Consider the following 20,940-nt stretch of genomic DNA (forward strand, 5'->3'; position numbering starts at 1 on the left):
CCCCTCTGCTCCCTTCCCAGCATTTTTCCTCAGTGCCTGGAATGACCAAGGGGCAGGCAAGTGGCTGGAGGGAGCTTACCCAGGACACTCACAGAGTCCCCTGAGGATGCCAGGCCTTTGCTCGACTGTTCCCACAGCCCAAGATACTGTCTCCACCCTGTCCTTCTCAACATCTTTCCTTATCCACGGTTCTAGCTTCATTGGCAATTTGATGCATTCTAAGTAAATGAGACAGATTGGTGCTCTTCAGTTGTGTTCTGGGCATCTTGCTGACAGCAGCCTTCGCCAAAAGGCTGAAACTGCAGTCATTTTTTAAGATCAAGACACTAACTAGAACCAGATAGAAAGAGAAGTAGAGAGATTTTCATGCCTGGCCCCCTACCTGGACCTAAAAGAATACCATTGCTACTAAGCCTGCCCGGGACCACTTTTCTTAAAGGGTATGATTTTTATTTTTATTTTTTTGCGGTACGCGGGCCTCTCACTGTTGTGGCCTCTCCCGTTGCGGAGCACAGGCTCTGGACACACAGGCTTAGCGGCCATGGCTCACGGGCCCAGCCACTCCGCGGCATGTGGGATCTTCCCGGACTGGGGCACGAACTCGTGTCCCCTGCATCGGCAGGCGGACTCTCAACCACTGCGCCAGCAGGGAAGCCCAAAGGGTATGATTTTTTATTTCCTAAGCCTTTTGTACTAGTCAGGATAAGCTGAGTTATGCTGCAGTAACAAACACCTCCAAAATGTCAGTGACTTGGAAATACTAAAGGTTTATTTCCTGCTTGTGTTATATACCTGATGCAGGTCAGCAGGCACATTTTGTTCATTGTAGCTTCTCAGGCATCATCTTAGGGAGAATTCCACATGCTTCGTGATCAGGCAGGAAAAAAGAGCATGGGGAATCATGCACCAGCTCATACACATCTCCACACGGAAGAGACATGTGTCTCCTCTCTCGCATTTCATTGGCAAAATTCTGTGGTGCGTGGCCACACCTAACTCCACAGCAAGGGAGGTGAAACCCTCCTCGTTCTCAGAGGAGGAGACCCAAATGCAGACATGGGTAATGTCTAGCAGACATGCTTTGCCAGGCCACGTAGAGAACTCCCCTTCAGCACAGGTAATGCTAGAACAATATCTGCTGAGCGATGACAGTTGCCAGGCAGGGGGTGGGGGATGGGGGTGGATATTCCTCTTAAATGGCCAAGGTGCCTCCTGAAAATACTATTCATTGTAGAGATGGGTAGAGAAAAGAAGTGCCTCAGAAAAGACATTTCTCAGGCTGGTGTCAAGCATCTGTTGTCTTCCCAAGAGCCACCAAAATTGGGCTGAAGCTCCACTCATGAGGCTGACCAGTCCTGAGGGCAGCACACTCCAAAGCTGAGTGGTTTCTTCTTAGCCTGTTATTTCTCTCCCTGCCGCCATCCTCTGGATAATTGAAATGGAGAGGAAAAAAATCAATACTTCCCAGAATAGTCAACTGTGATTTTCCTGGCTCTGCAGATCCCTGCCCTCCGCGCATCTCCCTCCAGACCCGTCCCCCGCCCCTTCCCCAGCGGCAGGTGCACTCTGAGGCTGACACCGATCGGGTACCCTCCCCTGTCTTAGGGATCGCGAGTGCGTGTCGGCTTTCCACCCACAGGCACAGGCCTACAGGGAGCGAGTTGCCAAATTCACATAAACATCCACCTCCCGCAGCGCAGCCCCTCTCGCGGGGATGTTTTCTCACACATAGAACAGTCACTGACTTCCTATCTAAAATATGACTTTCTACGTGCTACTGATTTCGTTCTGCCAAACAACTGCCAGGATTTCTCTCTCCCTACTGGCTCACATCTGCCGGATTTATGGGGCCCAAAGACAAAGGAGGGAAATACTGTAGCTCCCTTTTCCCGTCTTTTGTTTTCATTCATTGCTTGGCAGTAGGTGAGGAAAAACAGTAAGCGAAGAGATATGGGAACATATGTATATGTATAACTGATTCACTTTATTATAAAGCAGAAACTAACACACCATTGTAAAGCAATTATACTCCAATAAAGATGTTAAAAAAAAAAAAAACAGTAAGCGATTGGTGCAAACAGTCTTGCTTAGCTACCCAAGGTGGTGTGACTTCCTTTTCTCTTCTGTTGTTTGCATGAAGATGCTTTCCAGATCACCCTGTGTTTTCCCATGCCATACTCCTTTTAAAAAAAGTCTGTACCTTAAAACTCCCATTTATATAAATATATCCCTAAAAGTGAAACATTAAGAGCTCCCATAGATAAGAGCCGACTCTGTGTCAGGTGACGCTTTTTCATTACCTCTCATCCTGGAAACCACTGTCCATGACTATCATCTGTATTTCACAAATGCTGAAACTAAGGGTCAGGGAGGGTGAGTCACTTGCCCGGCATCACATGCTTGTAAGTAACAACGCTGGGATTCAGCCCCAAGCCCACTAGAGTGTACACTCTATAGAGTATATACTCCCCTCCGGCATGATGCCGCACAAAAGCAACTGGCCCGTTCAGGTGCCCTGGTTATTGCTGCTGGGCTCATGTCAGGGTCTCCAGGACAGAGACTACTGATGTTGCAAAGGCCAACTTACCAACTGTCAGAAGAGCTGGTGGTCTTACCCATTGAACAAAGCACAGGAATTATCCACTAAGGGCCCTCCAGGGAGCCCAAAACAAAGACCTGCCGGTCAAGAGGGAAAGAGTGTAGCCCTTGGCGACTGGACGCCTGTGTTCCAGTCTTCAGCTCTGTGGATGTAGACAAGGCACCCAGCCTTTCTAAGCCTCGATTTCTCCATCTATATGAAATAGGGACAGTAAAAGGCCCTGCCTTGTAGGGTTGCGGGGAGGGTTGATTGGAACAGTTAAGAATGCACTCCACATGGTGCCCTGCGCAGAGTAAGCCCTCAGTCAGTGACGGCTGGTGTTTTCATTACTGTTAGCTGAAGAGTCTTCAGGGAGACCACTTTACAAATGGGGGAGTGCTCATCTGGTGACTATGGTCATTTCTCTTGCCAAGCCCATCCATCCATCTGGTCCAGGCCTGCAGCCCTATTAGTTCTTAGCTCATATGCTGTGGTCCAGACCTCCAAGAATTTCCTTCCATGCTCCAGGTATATGGAATCATCATCAAAGAGACATCTCTAAGCAGCTCATGCAGGAGCGCCCTGCTCCGAAAGGCAGTTGTAGAGAGAGGGAAAAACATCTCCCAAGGGGTAAGCGGTAGCTTACATCTTCTTGACTTCAGCTGGCAGATCAAAATAGTCACAGACAAGAGAGCCAAACCACATGCCTGTTGCCTTAAAGCATGAACCTTGGTTGCAGAACCTTCTAAAAGAGGACTGGCCCCCCAGACCACAGGCCACAACCAAGGTTGAATTAACCCATCCCCTAGCAGCTTGGAAACACGACCCTCAGCATAAATATGAAGCTAACATCATTGAAGTGCTTAAGCCCTTATCCTGAACACTTTGTGTCTGGTGGTGCTCATTTGATCTTCCCCACTCGATAAGGGTAAGTACCATCATAACATCAGTGTTATGTTATACACATCAGTCAGCTGAGGCATGAAGAGTTCAAAATTGCTGGCCTGAGGTCGCACAGCGAGAAGTGGGCAGGATTTCAGTCCAGGTATCCTGGCTCTTGATTTCCATTCTGCGCCACCCCGTGTGATCTGTGAACTGATTTAAGACGGGGGTGGGGTGTGGAATGGGATCTCAGGTTAGCTGCTTCGTAGGGGGTGCGCGTGAATATACATGGAAAACTATACCCTTGAGCGATAAATGTTTCTGTTTCCCTGTGTGTTTGTTAGCAGACCTTCGTAGCTCTGCCAAGACAGTCAATTCCAGCCTAAATTCAGAGGGTGTCTGGCTTCTGTTTTTGTTTAGACTGATGCAAGCACAGGGTAGACAAGAAGATGAAGGAGGGAAAGCCATCAGCCTTCAGCTTGAGGAAAACCAGAAGCACGGCTGTGAAGCCCTAGGCTGCTTTGCCCATGGACCAGTCTTCCCCGCCCCAGGCCGTTTCCAGAGCCCTCGGCCTACCTGTAGAACTGATTGCAAACCTCCACCAAACGCCAGGCCCCACCAGGTCCCCTCCCGCTAACCGTGCTCTTTCCGATTGCAGGTAACCTGGACATCACCCCGGACGACCCCCGCTGGATCGGAGCCTGGTGGGGTGGGTTTCTGCTCTGCGGTGCCTTACTCTTCTTTTCTTCCGTCTGGATGTTTGGGTTTCCACAGTCTCTGCCCCCGCACTCAGACTCCGCCCTGGAGAGCGAACAGGCCATGCTCCCCGAAAGAGAATACGAGAGACCCAAGCCCAGCAATGGGGTCCTGAGGCACCCCCTGGAGCCGGACAGCAGTGCCTCCTGCTTCCAGCAGCTGAGAGGTAAGGGCGCCTCATTGGCAGGTGGCACTCAGGACCGGATGCTGGGGGACCTGAGATAGAATCACATTGGTTTTGCATGATTTGCCTTCCCTGGCCCTGTGCTTAACTGATCCCTGAGAAGTAAATGCACTTCATAAAGCAAACACAAAGTTACTACCCTTTAGCGAAGGGGCAGCAGACGAACCCCCCCACCCACCCCAGGCCGAGAGCCCAGTGGTTAACATAGCACCTGATGTACGCTACACATAAATGTGCGTAGAAGGAAGAAAGGGAGCGAGGAAAGGAGGGAGCTGGACGTTTCATGGTCCTCCTTTGAACTCTTTCAGGCCACTTACAAGCGCATTGAAGCAGCGTAAGACTTTGAAGTTGGCTCCCTTTGCCTGATGCAGGCGTTCTGGAAAAGCCACATCCAAAGAGCATTTCCTTAGATTCACTCTGTCCTTCCATCCCCTCCACTAGAGATGAGAGCTGTGTTCCTCTGGAAAGAAAGGTTAACTCAGTCTTGAGAGCAGAGTCCCACTTTAGAATGCAGCAGAGCGCTCATCATCATTTTTAGAGGAAACAAGTGCATCTTTTCCGACAAAATGGCAAGACACGAACAGCGATGCAGAATGAGGATGAGGAACCCCGTCAACAGCCCCTGGTTATTTCCACATTTGCTACAGTCTCTTAAGAGGTGAGGATGACGACCGGACAGCCTCAAAGCTGCTCGGTGTCTATCCTGGCCCTCTCCCCACTGAGAGGTATGCACGGTGCTTCCTAATTCAAGGACCTCTTCCTGCTGGGTCCCCTGAAGGACTTGCTGGATTTTGGAAGTGGGCAGGAGCAAGGCTGAGGTGTTACTTCTCAGGGAGGCTGGTGTGGGAAACAGGTGGACCGTTACCTCTGCAGGAACCGGGCACACAGCCAGGCCCACTTTCAGCAGCTGCCGCCTCAGGCTTTGCGGTGCTCGATTTAGAGATTTGATGAGAGTCTCTTTACTGAGCTCTGTCTAATGAGGTGCACTTTCTATGGAGATGCTTGAGAACCACGGAGAGAACCTCGGGTGACCTTGCACTCAGATCCCCGCTCTGCCCTTCACCGGCTCTGCGATCATTAACTTCTCCGCGCTTCTCTCCACAAGTATAAAGTTGTAACACCGTTCCTCGGTGACACCGTGGTCGTGAGAATTCCCTTGGAAGATTGTCAGTTAATACCACCTGTTAGCCAGCGAGGAATTCAAAGAACTTGTGCTAATTCCCAGAAGAGACTAATTGAAGAACCTAATGTCATGTTTGACTCCACGTTCCGGGACGGCTTCTACCAAAGTCGTCATGTGGAATTGTAGATGATCTCTAAGGGCGAGAATGCTCTGTTAGATGAGAAGGCCCCGTGCTTTGTGTCCTCTGAGGTTGCCCTGGTCTGGACCCTCAGGAGTATGTGCTTCTTAAAAGAGGCTCCCCAAATGGGCCCCCTTCAGGAGCCCCCAGGTGGCTGGAGGGTGATGCCTGCTGACCCTCTGATAGCACAGCTGGCCACACAGTGTCCCAGGGACCAGAGCCACGGCAATAGATGGGGCTGGCTTGAGAGCGGGCCTTGCAGAGGGCACCTTGGACCTGGGTGGTGGCAGCCTTTCCAGGTTTTTCCTCTTCCCAGGATGATGGTCCTGTTTTCCTCAGCCTCTGATGGTAAAAGCTATACCTGTAATCGCTCATCTTTCATCTCTGGGGATACACAGGTGAAAATGATACACTTGTGCCATCAGAGAACTCGCTGTCCAATGTAGCGACAGGCCAGCAAGTCAGAAAGGCGGCCTAACGTGATGAGAACTGCAGCACCAGGCAGCACCATAGGTCATGGAAATACAGTCAACAGGCAGCGAAAGCCCACCTCTTGGGTCCAGTGCAGAGCTGAGCTGAGTCTTGAGGGATGCCATGGTTTCAGAATTCTCGGGCTCTGATTCAATTACTGGTTAACCCATTTGTTAATTCAGTCAACATTTACTGAGATCCCGCCAGCCTCCAGGGACACAGCGGTCACCAAGGCAACTTAGATTCTGGAGCAAGTGTAGTAGCAGGGGAGGCACGCAGTGGGCAAAGTCGAACCAGTGACAAGATGAGTGCTGGACTTGCTGTGTCTGAGCTGACAAGTACACAGTTGGGTAGATGGGTCTGAGTCTCACTAGATCAGAGCCATCACAAGTTATGGCCTGTGTGTACATGGGCTCCACTTGGATAGTTAATGATTTTTAGTTTAGAATTAGCAATTCCCAGAGGCATCAGGTCCATTAAGGGACCTAAAGGATGTCCAAGCAGGAAAGGAAGGCAGCGTGTCTAGAAGAATCCCCAGGAGCCAGGGTACAGTGGAGCGAGCTATTATGCTAATAAATTTTACACATGCCAACACACGGAGAGGGAGCCACGGTGGTTTATATCCTTCATTTTTTCCACGTGAGACAAAATGTTTCTGCCACGTGGACATTTCCACCAAAAGCAGCATGTGATGCTGCCAGGCGCTCCCAAATTCTTCATCTGATTTGCAGCCTCGGAAGCCCCGCTGGTCTGTATACAGCCTGCAACACATTTACGGGTACAGATAAGCTAAGCATCGTTACACATATCAGAGGAATTAACATTGCTCTACAGATCTATATGTTGCAATTTCTCATCCGTTTCATTTGAGCTTGCAAACGGGTTTCTTTTCTAGCCATCAATCTGTGTGACCTGCCAAGCTCTACAGATAGCAAAGGCCCCTGAGAAGAACTGCGTTGGCCCGAGAGCAGCCACTCCACCTTCCTTCCCTCTGGGACCAAGACACACAGCCTCTTCTGCTCCTGGGAGAGCCGTGGGGCTGCTCACCTGAGTTCAAATCCAGCTGAGCCACTTCCTAGTCATACAACCTTGATCGTGTCGTTCAGCTCCTCTTGGTTTTGCCGTGTGGCGTCTGGTGTAACTTTACAGCAGCTGCATAAGGTCAAAATTAGGACGTATTACCGTTTATAGGTGAGGACACAGAGCTCCCATTCGGTGACAGAGGACTTCAGGCCTGTGATCGCTTTCCAGAGCCCTCTCCCCCCAGAGCAGGCTTTGAAGGTCTGTTTCCAACAAAGTCGACCACCAGTTGGGTTTTGCAATTGTTTTAAGAAGGTGAGAGATGGAGAGCTCAGAATCTTGTTCCAGAACTGTGTAGAGAAGCTGTTACTTGTTGCACAGCCCAGACGTCCCCGTCTTGTGGCGACTGTCACATATCCATTTCACAAAGCAGGCAGCAGGGGAACAAATGCTTGGGCTTGTGAAACTCCAGCACCTCCCCCAGGTGGGAGCCTGCAAATCCAAGACACATTTTTGCATCTCAGCTGTGCCACCAAAGAACTTTTCCTTTCCTCCCTGACTCTAAAGCCCCTCCTCCCTCTTCTTGTTCTTCAGAGCATTTTGCTGATTCATCTTTCAGGAACCCACCACCACCACCACCACCACCACCTCCCTCCTCTTGTGTTTACTGCTGTGTCCACTTCTCCCCTTTCCTGCACCATGAGCCCCTGGGGGCCGGGACTGCACGTAGCGTGGTCTCGTTGAATCCGGATGCTCAGAGTTTGCAGAATGGTTTATAAGTCTAGATATGGTGGGAGGAAAGAATTCAGGGGACTGTTAACAGACAAATGGACAGTATTATCATTAGTTAGTGTGTTTATTCTCACATCCACAGTTGTGTGTTGCATTTGGAAACTGGCTCCAGCATCACTTGCCCTGGAGGGGCCTTGATGGTTAGGACCCGGGCCCTTTCTGCAGCCACGGGTTCCTGCAGCCACGGGTGTGTCCAACTTCCCCATCACGTTCTGTACAGTTTTCAGAACACCTCACGCACTCTTCTCTTTGCTGCTGTTTCTGCCTGGAACGCCCTACCTCCCTTGATCCACTTCTGGGCTGGTCTCAGTCACTACCTTCCCAAGAAGCCCTTCCCTATAGCCCCTCTGCGCTCATGCCCCTGTCTGCTCAGTACTAGATTAGCTGCATTCCTCTGTTGCCCTCAAAGCCCCCGCAAAGCACTTGGGGTAACCCCCACTACACAGTGGCCCATCTGTTTGCCTGCATCTTCCCAAAGCTTGTGGCTTCTCCAAGGACACGAAGCTCTCATTCATCTTTTTTGTTCCCACTGCCTAGCTTGGTGCCTGGCACGTAGGTAATATGGATTGAACGAATGAATGAGTAAACAAATGAACACTTTCTTGCCGGTGCGCACACGTACGCACATACACACATAATAGCAGCTAACGTTTGTTTTTCCTACACCATCATATTTAATCCCCCCCCAACCCCATGAGACATTGGTACCATTTTACAGACCAGGAAATTGAGGCTTACAGATGGAAAGGAAAGGCATTTGAACCGTGGAGGGCCTCAGTGTCTGTCTTCTTAACCACGACATTGTGCTGCATCTTCGGGCAATAAACAAACTCTCTTAAAGAAAAAGTGGTGTCAGCAAGGTGCTAAGTGACTTTTCAACAGCGGGTACTAAAACTGCGACTGTGGCTGCAGACGTGTCCTAAAGCAATGAGTCTTCTAGGCAAGGGTCCAGCTAAAAAGGGAGGGAAGGACAGCTTCCTGCAAGCATTGGCGTTTCCTGACCCTCTGATGGACTTCCCAGCGGGGATGAGTGTCACTGTACCAGCAGCTTAAAACCTGAAGGGAGAGCCCACCTTTGATCACTGAGTGAGCAGAGAAGTCAAAAGCTGAGCGCTCTTGTCTCTGCGCCCTTCATGCTGACTGCCAAGTGGCCTCTTCCTGTCCCAGAAAAGATAGTAGCACCAGGTGACAGCGGGTGATGGCTGAGCTGGCAAGGTGGGGGTGGGCCTTCAGGCTTGGAATCTTAAAAACCGCGCCCAGAATATGGAGTACAGCTGATGACTTCCAAAGCACTTGCACAGACCTCCCACTTGGCCCCCATAGTACGGCTGATAACGTGCGTGTCGTTACCAATCTCCATGCCACCCATGGGGACACGGAGCTCTGGGGGATTAAACCGTGCACCCAGGTTCCTGCAGCTGTGAAGGATGCGGCTGGGACCAGACTTGGGTCTGAGACTCCCAAACCCGAACTCTTTTCCTCTGTTCCTCTATTTCCCACAAAGAGCCACTCAACTATTAATGAACCAACCAAGAAGGAAAAAGGGATCGGTCTGGGGTGGATGGAACAAAAGCCTTTACTGTGTTGGAGAGACTTCCACTCTTAATGTCCACTTTCTTCCTCTTCAAAAGAGGAAATGCAGAGCCTGACTCTAGAGGACCTTCATTTCTAGGGGAAATGAAATCTGCCTGGGTTGGTACCTTCCCCACGTCTCTCCCCACCCACACCCCTAATGCCATCCATCACCGGGTTCTGCTGACTTTAGCGCCTAAATATCTCTCCCTCCCGCTCATGGTCTGTCCTGTACTCCAGTCTGCCCTCCCCCTCCAGGCTGTCATCCACACTGGGATGTGTTCAGAATGCGTCTGATCCTGATAGATAGCGGCCGAGCCCTTCACGTGGCCACCAGCCCCGTGAGATTCTGCCCCTCCAGCCTCTTCTCACACCTGCCGCCCTGTTCCCACCATACCAGTCTCACCTTGCTGGCCTCTTTTTAGTCCTTCATATTCCCCAGGCTCAATGGACTTTGCATTTGCTGTTCCCACCCCTGGAATTCTGATCCCATCTTCAGACATCAGCTCACACATCATTTCCCCAAGGACATTTCCCTGACCTCCTGATGGCAACCCCTCCACGGCATGTTGCTCTCTGTGTCATGGTCAGAATGTGACCTCTGTAGGAGTGATCACTTTCTCCATAAGCTCCATGAGGTCAGGGACCACATCCGGCTTTGCCATGCCCTTGTACATGGCCGATGCTCAGTGCACATCTGATAAATGGGGGGATGCATGGATCGTTGGGCAGGCGCTGCCCAGCCCAGCACGGTTTGCTGCTTTCCCTAAAGCCGTCCTCGCACACAGCCCCTCCCAGCGTTCTGACCTGTGTTTGACCCACCCGCAGACACTGGCTTAGCAGGAGCTCCACCTGTGTCGAGTGTCACGGCTGGCTCCCAGGTGACTTACCTGTGTGGGAAGGAAGATCTGCTCCTGGTGCTTCAGCCACCAAAGCAGAGGGTCTGCCAGCCCAGTGGCTCAGGCTGACCTGCACTGTGCCTTTGGGTGCGTGTCTTTACTTGCCCGTCTTCCTAGCGGGCGTCTTGCTGCTTGGGCAGGGTGCATACTCGCCCCCCACCTCTGTGCCACCCACTGTTCCCATGGGGGTCCCACGTGCGTCGGCCTGGCCGTGGGACCCAGCTCATGACTCCAGCTTCTGCATCTCTGCCAGGCCACCTACATCGTCTGCCAGCCAGCAGTCGGTTTCTGCTACATCTTTCTTAATTAAGGGCCTGTTGCCTTTCAGCATAGTGTTATTGTGAGCAGCCTGGTGATCTGAGAGTCCTTGTTCTGCAGGCCAAACGGCTGAGTTTTTTATCATGCGATTCATCTTCAGAACTGTGCTTTCCCCTCGTGTGGGTTTCCTGTTAAAGTCTTCTTTCTTGATTCTGTGGCCAAGGAAACCATCTGCCTTCCCAACCACTTGGAATTCTATGCCAAGCTGTGGTTCAGAGGCTGCCACGTCACAGGTGTCATTTTTACAGGTCCCCAGGGTCCAGACTGGTCAGTGGTTTCATCGTGTTCGTATCAGTGTCGATGGAGGATGCGCTGGGGGTTATATCCGTGCATCAGTCATGACTCCCCATCTCAAGTTATTTCAGCAAAGCGCCTGAGATGAACATAGGTGAGGGCACCTAGCACGATGCTGCCTGGCACACTGTGGATGCTCCTTGTGGTTTTGGAAGGAAGGGAGGGAGGGAGGGAAAAAGGGAGGAAGGAAGGAAGGGAGGAAGGGAGGAAGGAAGGAGGGAAAAAACTAGAAGACAGCATTTCCCAATGGGAGTTCCTTGGAACGTGAGTCCTCTGAGATGCTCAGAGAAAAACAGATCAACAAAAATAACCGGGAGTAGTGGTTACATGTCCAAATAAGCTGGGAAACCATATGTATACTGTGACGCTCTTGGAGAGTCGTAGAATATGTTTGTGTTAAAGGCTCTGAGAAGGCCAGCTCTAAGGAAAGCTGTCTGGCTTTGCTTTAGTTTATATTTCTCAGACTTATGGGATCCCAGGACTCTTTTATTCATGCTGACTCTTCCGGCACTTATGATGTGTTGCTATGATACAGGATAGAAGGTGGCGAGGATTATGGGAGGTTCAAAGGGATATAGTGAGGACCACAGAGGGAGGATTTGAAGACAGGTGCGTGAAAGATGCAGCATTTCAGCCTGATCTTGAAGGACGAGCAGGATTCCCATGGATGGAGGGGAGGGCAAAGGCTTCCGGGCTGGGATGCCTGAGATGTGCATGGAAGAGAGACATCTGGTTTTGGGAAGAGGATTTAGGGAAGGTCATGATAGAAGGCAGGCTGGTCTCAGCTTCCACATCCAGCAGAGTTCCTGGTATCCAAAGCTGCCCAGTAAGTCTTTGGTAAAATTATGAATGAATTATTGAGGGCCTTCTCATTGCCCTTCTAACGAGACTGGACTTTATTTTATGAGCCATTGTTTCCCAACTAGGGATTTGAGTCAGCACTGCATGTGGGCTTTCTTGAAACACACATATTCAGGGGCCGCATCCCTACAAATTATGATTCTCTGAGTCTGTGGTGGGGAAGGGGGATGGGGGAGAGGTGACCCAGGCATCTGGGTGTCTTTAAAGCTCCCCAGAAGATTCTAAGTGAGCTCCCAGGAGAAAACAAATGTCAGAGCTGGTGGGGGTCCCTTGAGGGGTCTCCACCAGGGGCTAATTTCTCTGGCAGTTGCATATCAGATAAAATGGGGGAGGTGACCCGCTGATGAAATAAGCTTGGGACAGTCTGTGACATGACTCTTGGAGGTTGACGTTAGCATATTGAAGGCTCTGAGAAGACCTGCTGTAAACCCAGCACTTCCGAAAGTAGCATTAGGAAGCCTAGGTTTAGAGATGGGCACGTACGTCAGCTTGGGTGCTTGACTTCACCGTTTCTTTTCTGCACACTGCTGTTTCTCTTTCCAGACTTCCCAGGAATGAATTCTCCCATCGTTAGCATTTTTGTGAATGTCAGACGCAGTGAGCCTGGCCACCGCTGAGGTGGGGCGCCCTGCTCCCAGAGAAGGTTCTAGGGGCTGGCATGAAGTTATAAAAGTGGCCGTTCGCTTACGAAAGACTCTTGATTTCCTTAGTCATTTTCTGTCTGCGGCCAACATGGAAAGATGCAATATTGGGGTCTGAATAAGAGCCTGCTGCTTCCCAAGCTCCTTCCTCCACCTCTGAAATCATGTGGGGATCATGTTTCTGACTTCACACTGCTGATGCCAGGAAATGACTGGGATGACCCCAGTTTAGAGCAGCAGCTTGCAGATGCTAGACATGCCTCTGTGGACACTTAGTTCTTGCTTTAAACTGGCTAGTGGGCAACCACACTGCTCCTCCTTGGTGGCTGTAAGGAGGTGGTGACTTTTCAAGAGTCGGTGGAATTGATGGGCTCTGGGTTGTCCTAACCGATCCACACCCATCTGACACTTGGATTTCGCTGTAGATGCTCATTTCCTGTGCTGATGGCTTCTTGTTTGTTCTTTCAAACCATGACCTTCTCCATACAAGGGAGGTGTTACTGTCTGCCTATTATTACCTTACTGAAGATGGGCAGACAGAAGCCTGGTAGTTACTGCTTTCAAAGTTAGCCGTGAGAGGGTGCTAGAAGCTCCCCTGGATGCCCCGGGCAGAGATTGGGGGATGGGCTCCTCTATAGTGATGAGGCCACAGGGGGCCCAAGGCTGCTGGTCTGGGGCCAAGTTCATGGTAGGCGCTCGCTTCCGGGAGGCACCACGGGCCTTCCCTCCCACTGGGATTTCCTTCACCCCTACCTACTCAAGGGATGGTTTGGGCACCTCCAGAATCAGTGATGGAAATGACCGTATTAGCTAATTATTCCCACTTTCCTCACAGCCCATGAACCTGCGGAACATCTCGAATGGTGTGATCATAAATTGGTCTCTGTTTCTACAGCTAATGTTCCTTAAGAGACTATGACAGTTACCTTTCAAGGCTATGCGATTCATTTGTTTCTTTATTGGATTCTTTAATCTACCTTGCATGTATTAAGCATCTGCTCTTACCAGGCACAATGCCCATGTCTGGGGCTGGAGCTGCTCCATCTCTGCTCTACCTGAGAGCACCTGGCTCCTCCTATGAGACAGACGGGAGGACCCAGACAAGGGCGTCCAGTGGGGTCGGTGGTGCCAGGATGACAGCCTGCCCTGGGCATGTGGGAACCAACTTGGTGGCTGGTGAACATTCACGCTACCCCATGAAACTTCGTTTTTCCCAGGATCCGCTCTACCTTGGCTTCACTCTTGTGCCTCCATGATGGTGTGTTTTTCCACTCCATTATTTCTTCCTTCCTCTTTCATTTTTTTTTTTTTTTTTTTTGGTCATGACTTGAATACTGTTATTTATCTCACCCAGATCCCTCCCACCTCTGTTCTCTTCTGGTCATGGGTCTCCTATGTTGGGAAGCACTTCATGGTGGCTCACCTTTCAGGAAAGTACTTTTCTGTTGACTCGAGGCCCCACCCAGAAACCTGAAGATTTAGAGATGAGTCCCAGAGTGCAGGCAGAACTGAGTTCAAATCGACCCTCCTTCGCTTCTCTGTTTTGTATTCTGGGATGCGGACTGTTGGGTTTCAGCCTCTCAAGGGAGCCTTGGTTTCCTTGGGTCTAAAATGAGGATGGTAGGACCACCCCCTGTTGTAATAGTTGTGAGAGTTAAAAATGAGAAACCTTGCCACGGTGCCCATCCAACACTGGTTGCGAGGCAGGCTTTGGCGGTCATTGTCATGATTCCTGAGCAGTTGCATAGACTGGCTCCATCTCCCATCTTGGGAGATGTTAACCATGCTGTATTGACAGAAGTGTTATTAAAGACAAAGAAACAAGGCCAACTTCAGTAGAGAGACTGAAGGCAGAGAGATCTGAGGGTCAAGGGGAGTATAACTGAGCCCCACATTGAGCACTTCCCAGAGTACCTCCAATTCCCAGGAAGGGCAGTGGACAAGGACTTGTGCCTCCTGACCCCCTGACCTGCTGAACAGCCCCCTGCAGAAGGGGGATCTTCTTGGAAAGCCCTTGGCTCCCAGGAGCTCAGTTCATCTGCTCCAGTCTCTTCCCCACTCTACTCATCACATCTGATCACATAGGCATTCCTGTAGGAAGCCTGATGTCCTCCTCCCAGCCCAAGGGCTCTCTCCCTAACATAGCCAAGGATTACTTCTATTATATTGATTACTATTAATCCTATCGGACTCTTTTTTACTGAAGTATGGTTGACTTACAATATTGTGTTAGTTTCAGGTGTACGGAAAAGTGATTGTTATGCGCATATATATATGTGTGTGTATATATATATTTTTTTTTTTTTCTATTCTTTTCCATTATAGTTTATTACAGGATACTGAATACAGTTCCCTGTGCTATACAGTAAATCTTTGCCGTTAATCCCATCAGACTCTTACCTGTATTCTAGACTAGAAGCCCTGGGCCACATGCTTTACATGCAGTGGGTCTCATTTCATGTTTGTGGCAATCCATGGGATGGAGTCATGTGCTCTGGTCAGTCTTGAAGCCAGAATTCAAATCCCAATGACCTGGCTCCTTAGACCAGGTTCTTAGCCATTATTTTATACAACCTTATTCAGTGAAATCTTTTCTGTGGTACAGGGCTCTTCTGTAGGCTCTCCAATCCTTTCTTTCATTCCTCTGTCCCCCTCCCTTCCTCTCCTACTTCTCTGCCTTCAAACGACATGGACTAAGCCCTTAATCATGTCAGATCTGTTCATTTTCCCTAACCCCAGTGGGAATGTTTTATTATTCTTCATTCTAAGAATTAAGCCACAGCTTGATTACCAGGGGCAGCCTGCATGCTTAGTCCTCAAGCCAACAACAGCACCCCTCAGAACCCAGAGCAGAACAGCACAATGGTTATAAGCACACTGTGTGGCAGCAGGTGCCAGGGTGTGAGTTCCTGCTTTGCTTCCTTAACCATGGGGCCACTGTCTGCCTCCGTCTTCTCATCTGTAAATGGAGGATTTTAATCATCCCAGGAACACAGTTTGTTGTGAGCATAATGCGAGTGGATGTGTAAGCAGTTAGAATGGTACTTGGCCCACAGGAAATGCTCTGTCAAGGTTAATGCTCACAACTTCTCTAAACCTGCCTTTCTCCCTCTTGGAGAACCCATAATTTTCCAAGAAACTCCATCCTACAGGACTGCCTTCCAAAGACTAGCAGTAGCAAACTTGTTTTCCCTGGAGATCACACCCAACTTTGTACCATTCCGCTAGTAGCAGCACCGTGCTCCTGATGAGAGGTGAAAAGGTTTCCCTAGCTGTGAGGCTGCATGGTACAAGCCCGCCTGCCTCCTACCCCAGCTCCCAACTTCTGAGGCTAAATCAGAAGGTGAGAGGCAAATAGCTCTGGGAGACTGTAGGTGTTTGGTAGCCTGGTGTGGCCTTGGTTCACCAATTTCTATCTGTCTGGGCCACCTCATTAGCTACTGCCACCTTGGAAAGTTAGCATTTTATGGGCTTAACAATCCATTTGCATGAAAAAGCTTGGAACACTGGGATAGCCAGCCCTAGGGTCAAGCTAATTAATACCCGTTTTCAAACTGGGGCTTTGGAGGGTAGATTGAACCTTTGGAAAGGAATCTTCTTTGACAGTACTACAAGTCACTGCAATAAAACCCAGGATAGGAGGAAGAAACTGGGAGGAAAATAGCTGAACACAAGAGGAAGCTGTCATTTCTGGAGGCGAATCGGCTGGGTATAGGCGGAAAAAAGAATGCTCTTCATGCAGATGAGGCCCACTGAGTCTTCCCTGGGCCTTCAGTCAGATAATCCTCAAACCTAATGATTTTCACATCTAATCCAAGGCAAAATTAGTCATTAGATATTCAAACAAAAGCAGGCAGGCTCCTATCTTGACAAGGAATCCTTCCAACTGAAATGGACTTATCTCTGGAATAATTAAAATGCTTGCTGAAGTATGAAAATGTTCCATCAGCTGGAGTTGCCTTTGTTGAGAAGTGCCCTCGTCATCCCCAAATAAACCACGATGGCCATGATCAAGGACAAGGAGGTACCGAGGCCCAAACAGTTAATGTGATCAAACTCAACTCCTCATTGGCATCATTTCTGAGCCAGAGAACATAGTTCCTAATTGGAGGATGCTGGCGGTGTCAGCTCAGCAGCAGTTTTATTTGCAAGCAGGTGTGGCTGTGGTGCTTTCTCCTACTGAAGTCCCCAGATCTAAAGAGTCTGCACTGTAACAAAGTAAATGAAGCCTACAATAAAAGTATGGTACAGGATGGTTTTCCTAGAATGTCCCCAACGTGCTGACTGTTTGTCAACAGTGTTTCCAAAGTTTAGACATCTTAACGCCAAAAGACTACAATGATGGGGCAACAGTGTTATTACCCGCCAAAACATGAATAGCTGGGGGCTCTCAAATTCATTTATTACAAGGAAGTGCTGTGGTTGCCCATGTAAACCATACCACTCTCTGCGAAGCTTGGTGTTTTGTGACATAATCAGCCAGCCCCTTGTCACAGGTACATTACACCATCACAATGTGCCAAACACTATAGCAAATCAGCCTTCACTCATTGGCGGTGATTTATGACGATGGAGTCTTAACATCCAAGGGGTTTTTGTTTATGAAGACAAATACTTCATTACCTTCTGTTTATGCCCAATGTAGTCATCTTCTATATTTGTCAAACAGTACACATTTTTGAACATTACACAGTCAACATTCCTCTAAATATTTTTACAATACTTAATAATGTGAATTTAACAAAGGAAAATTTTCCAACATTTAAACATAGATTTTTTTTAATTTATTTATTTATTTTTAAATTTATTACTTATTTTACTTATTTTATTTTAGGCTGCATTGGGTCTTCGTTCCTGTGCGCGGGCTTTCTCTAGCTGTGGCAAGCAGGGGCTACTCCTTGTTGCGGTGTGCAGGCTTCTCATCACGGTGGCTTCTCTTGTTGCGGAGCACGGGCTCTAGGCGCACGGGCTTCAGTAGTTGTGGCACACGGGCTTAGTTGCTCCGCAGCATGTGGGATCTTCCCGGACCAGGGCTCGAACCCATGTCCCCTGCATTGGCAGGCGGATTTTTAACCCCTGCGCCAGCAGGGAAGCCCCTAAGCATAGATTTTAAGTGTAACCTCTTCTAGACAAATATTTGAGATAACATTTCTAAAAAAGTCAGATTATTATAAATGCTCGAAACCCTGTAAAAAATGAACAGAACACACGCATAAAGGCCAGTCCCTTGCAATAAAGCAGGTATAAATATATAAATACCATAGATTTAAAGTTGTTTTCTCACCATCTTTATTCTTATTTACCATTTTTAAAGTTTTTGTTTTATTTTGTGCATGTGTGCACACGCATTTATTTAATCCAAGAGTTACCTTCCTAAGATTTTAGTAGTTTAACGAGAAACCACCATGGAACCGCTGAGGCCACCAGCTCTGATTATTGTCTGGTTGTTTCTCGGTTGGGATGCAGAATCAGATTGCTCAGCCCACAGTGATTCTGAGCCTCCAATCATCTGGCTCAGTCCATTCCCATAGCTAAGTTCCTTTTAGTACGTCAAAGGATCCTTAAGTCTTATATAGAGATTTTCATTTTTGAAACTTGGTATCTTTCCCAGAAATGATAAATTTTATGTTGTGTGTATCTGCCAGTTCCTGACCCATTGTTCTGTTATTTTGATTTATTGAGCTTGTCTGTTAACGTTATTAAAAACTTATGTATCTCCTATTATTATTTTATTCTAATTAGTTGGGCCATTTAGAGGTTTCATCTCCTAGGAAATGAGATTGAGCCTGTGTAATTAGCTCTCTTCTTTAGGACAGCTGGCTAATTCATTACCTTGGAATGCAGTGTTAGACATTGCTCACCTGTTTATTTTGTATGACCATGGGCACTGATTGGTTTTTCCTAGACTTGGAATAGTACTTGCTACATCTGGGACTCTGTTTTATCTTTTTCTATTTACACAGGTGGAAGGAAACAAGTACATCACATGCCAAATGTTCCACATTATTATGAGTACAGCAGAACAGAGGTCCCCTAACTTATCACTGCTACACCACTTTTACACATTTTTGCCTATTTCCTTACCACCTGTACCGTCATTTACATAACTTTCTCTTTAAATAACTTCAAATCTACTTGTTTTATTTAACCTAGCATCATCTTAAGCTATGGTAGCCATGAAACCATGCATTTGATGTATCAGTTTTCTTTTAGTTAACTTTTTTTTTTTTTTTTTTTACTAAGTGCACATCAAAATAATGGCATAAGTATTGAAATGATGGGGTTGTCCTGATACCCCCAGACCCCTTGCCTACTGCCAGGATATGTCATCACTCCATAGCTGAGGAGATCTGGTCAAAGACCATGTACAAAGGATTCTAATGGCTGGAAAGAGCCAAATAATGTGATTACATTCAAAGGATTTTAAGAAACCCAAATCTCTCATTTGTAAAAGCACCAAATTAAAAGGAAATCTGAGTGGTTTATGAAACCACCTACTTTAGGAAAAACAGAGTATAATAAAATAAGATTGAAATGCGTCACCTCAACAAAACCTGCTTTGGCTCCATTGGTAATTAAAGCAGTACACAAGCCACAAAGCACTTTTGCCCACCGTCAACTCTCATCTGAGCCCTGAGCATCAGGACTGGGTGGGCAGCAGCTTCTAGGTTGCCTTGGGTGTTGAGGAAAGACCACCTGAGGAATAAGGAAGAGATGGAGCAAAGATCTGGGTTCAGAGCATTTAATGGAGGGAAGAGCCCTGGTGCAAAGAGCTGGGTGGGGAGGACCAGGTGCCGGTGGGGCTGGAGCAGAGGGAGGATGGAGAGTGATCAGAAGTGTGATCGGATAGCCAAGGGGCAGACTGTGGGCCATCGTACCAAGTGTGGATTTTGGCCATTGTGGAGTTTGAGTAGGAAGCTGATTTGACCTGATCCCATTGACTACTGCATAGGGGAGGATTATATTGGATCAAGAGTGAAAACCAAGACCCTAGTCTTCCCCAAGTGAAAGCTCATGGAAGCTTGGCCAGGCGAATGTGGTTGTGAGAAGGAAGGGGGCTGGGTGGGTGGAGGCTGGATTATATATGTATTGTGTGTGCGTGTGTATGTGTGTATGCATATACATACACTATCATTTCTTTCTTGAAACTGTTAAAATGAAATATATTTTCTTAAAAGAATAGATACATGTATATGTATACATGAATCACTTTGCTGTACACCTGAAACTAACACAACATTGTTGATCAACTATATTTCAATATAAAATAAAAAAAAAACAAGTTGCTGAAAAAAAAGATTAAATATATTTTCTTAACACACACCATTATAAATATTCATCACAGGTATATTGATAATATATACTTAGATGTATTAATATAATTAATACATTTCTACTTATAATACAATTAAGTTATATTTTCCCTTTTGAGAAACAAACCCCAAACTCCTCTTTTTTTTGGATGGAAATAACTTGTGATGGCTTATAAAATAGTGTTTCAAGTGTGCTGTAAAAAAAAAAGAAAAGTCATGGTGTAGTTTCTCCTGCTTTAGTAGTTGTCAGTTTAGTTGACAAGATATCAGCATATAGTTTGAAACCAGAGTTTTCACAGTTATGGCTGACTTAACAGGTTATAGGCTTTGGCCTGAGCAACCAGGTGATTCCTGATGCTGTTTACTGAGATGGGTCAAAGTGGGGCCTTGGGGACAGAAGGCCTGGGAGTGCAGTGTGTGACCTTGGTCCTCTGCTTCTCTCCCTGCAGTGATCCCGAAGGTCACAAAGCACCTGCTCTCAAACCCTGTGTTTACCTGCATCATCCTGGCCGCCTGCATGGAGATTGCAGTGGTGGCTGGCTTCGCTGCCTTCTTGGGGAAGTATCTGGAGCAGCAATTTAACCTCACCACCTCTTCTGCCAACCAGCTGCTCGGTGAGTCTGTTCCTCAGCCTCCCAGGAGGGTGGAGAGAGGCCGTCACTGCTTGTAATACTATAAGAATTGACTGAGACCCGCCAAACAGCCCAGACTGTGCTGCCCCTGCAGAAGCATATACATGTGGTCAGTGTGCAGAAGAATTTCAAAGGATTTTCTTGGAGTAAGATTTACTTGCCTGAGACAATTGCTAAAAGTACATGATAATAAAGAGCTAAAATGTAAAGTGTGCATAGGAAGCATTGTGACAGGCCAGGAAGTCTATAAATCAGTGTGAACTGGAGAATTGTGGGGAAGATGTGAGGAATGAAGAGGGGAATCAAGGTGGATCTTGAAAGTTTAGCAGGCTTTGGTCAAGAACATAAAAAAGCAAGGATATTCTTGGCAGCATAAAACCCACGGTCAGCAAATATAGAGGTTGGAAGCCATATGCTCCCCTCTAT

The 20,940-nt window shown here is 48.0% G+C and overlaps 1 protein-coding gene across 3 annotated transcripts in view; it reads left to right on the plus strand.

Annotated features, from left to right (window-relative positions):
* The window catches only part of SLCO3A1 (solute carrier organic anion transporter family member 3A1), a 319,167-nt gene that overhangs the window by 254,102 nt on the left and 44,125 nt on the right, over positions 1-20,940 (plus strand). For 2 of the 3 annotated variants that reach the window (XM_004271674.2, XM_033431485.2), the window contains exons 4-5: positions 4,119-4,382; positions 20,332-20,496. In XM_004271674.2, the coding sequence (XP_004271722.1) occupies positions 4,119-4,382; positions 20,332-20,496 (429 nt within the window). The remainder of the gene's footprint in view (positions 1-4,118; positions 4,383-20,331; positions 20,497-20,940) is intronic. The other variant, XM_049707017.1, reaches the window with a different exon arrangement.

The sequence above is a fragment of the Orcinus orca genome, chromosome 2, assembly GCF_937001465.1.
Source record: "Orcinus orca chromosome 2, mOrcOrc1.1, whole genome shotgun sequence".
NCBI classification, from domain to species: Eukaryota; Metazoa; Chordata; class Mammalia; order Artiodactyla; family Delphinidae; genus Orcinus; species Orcinus orca.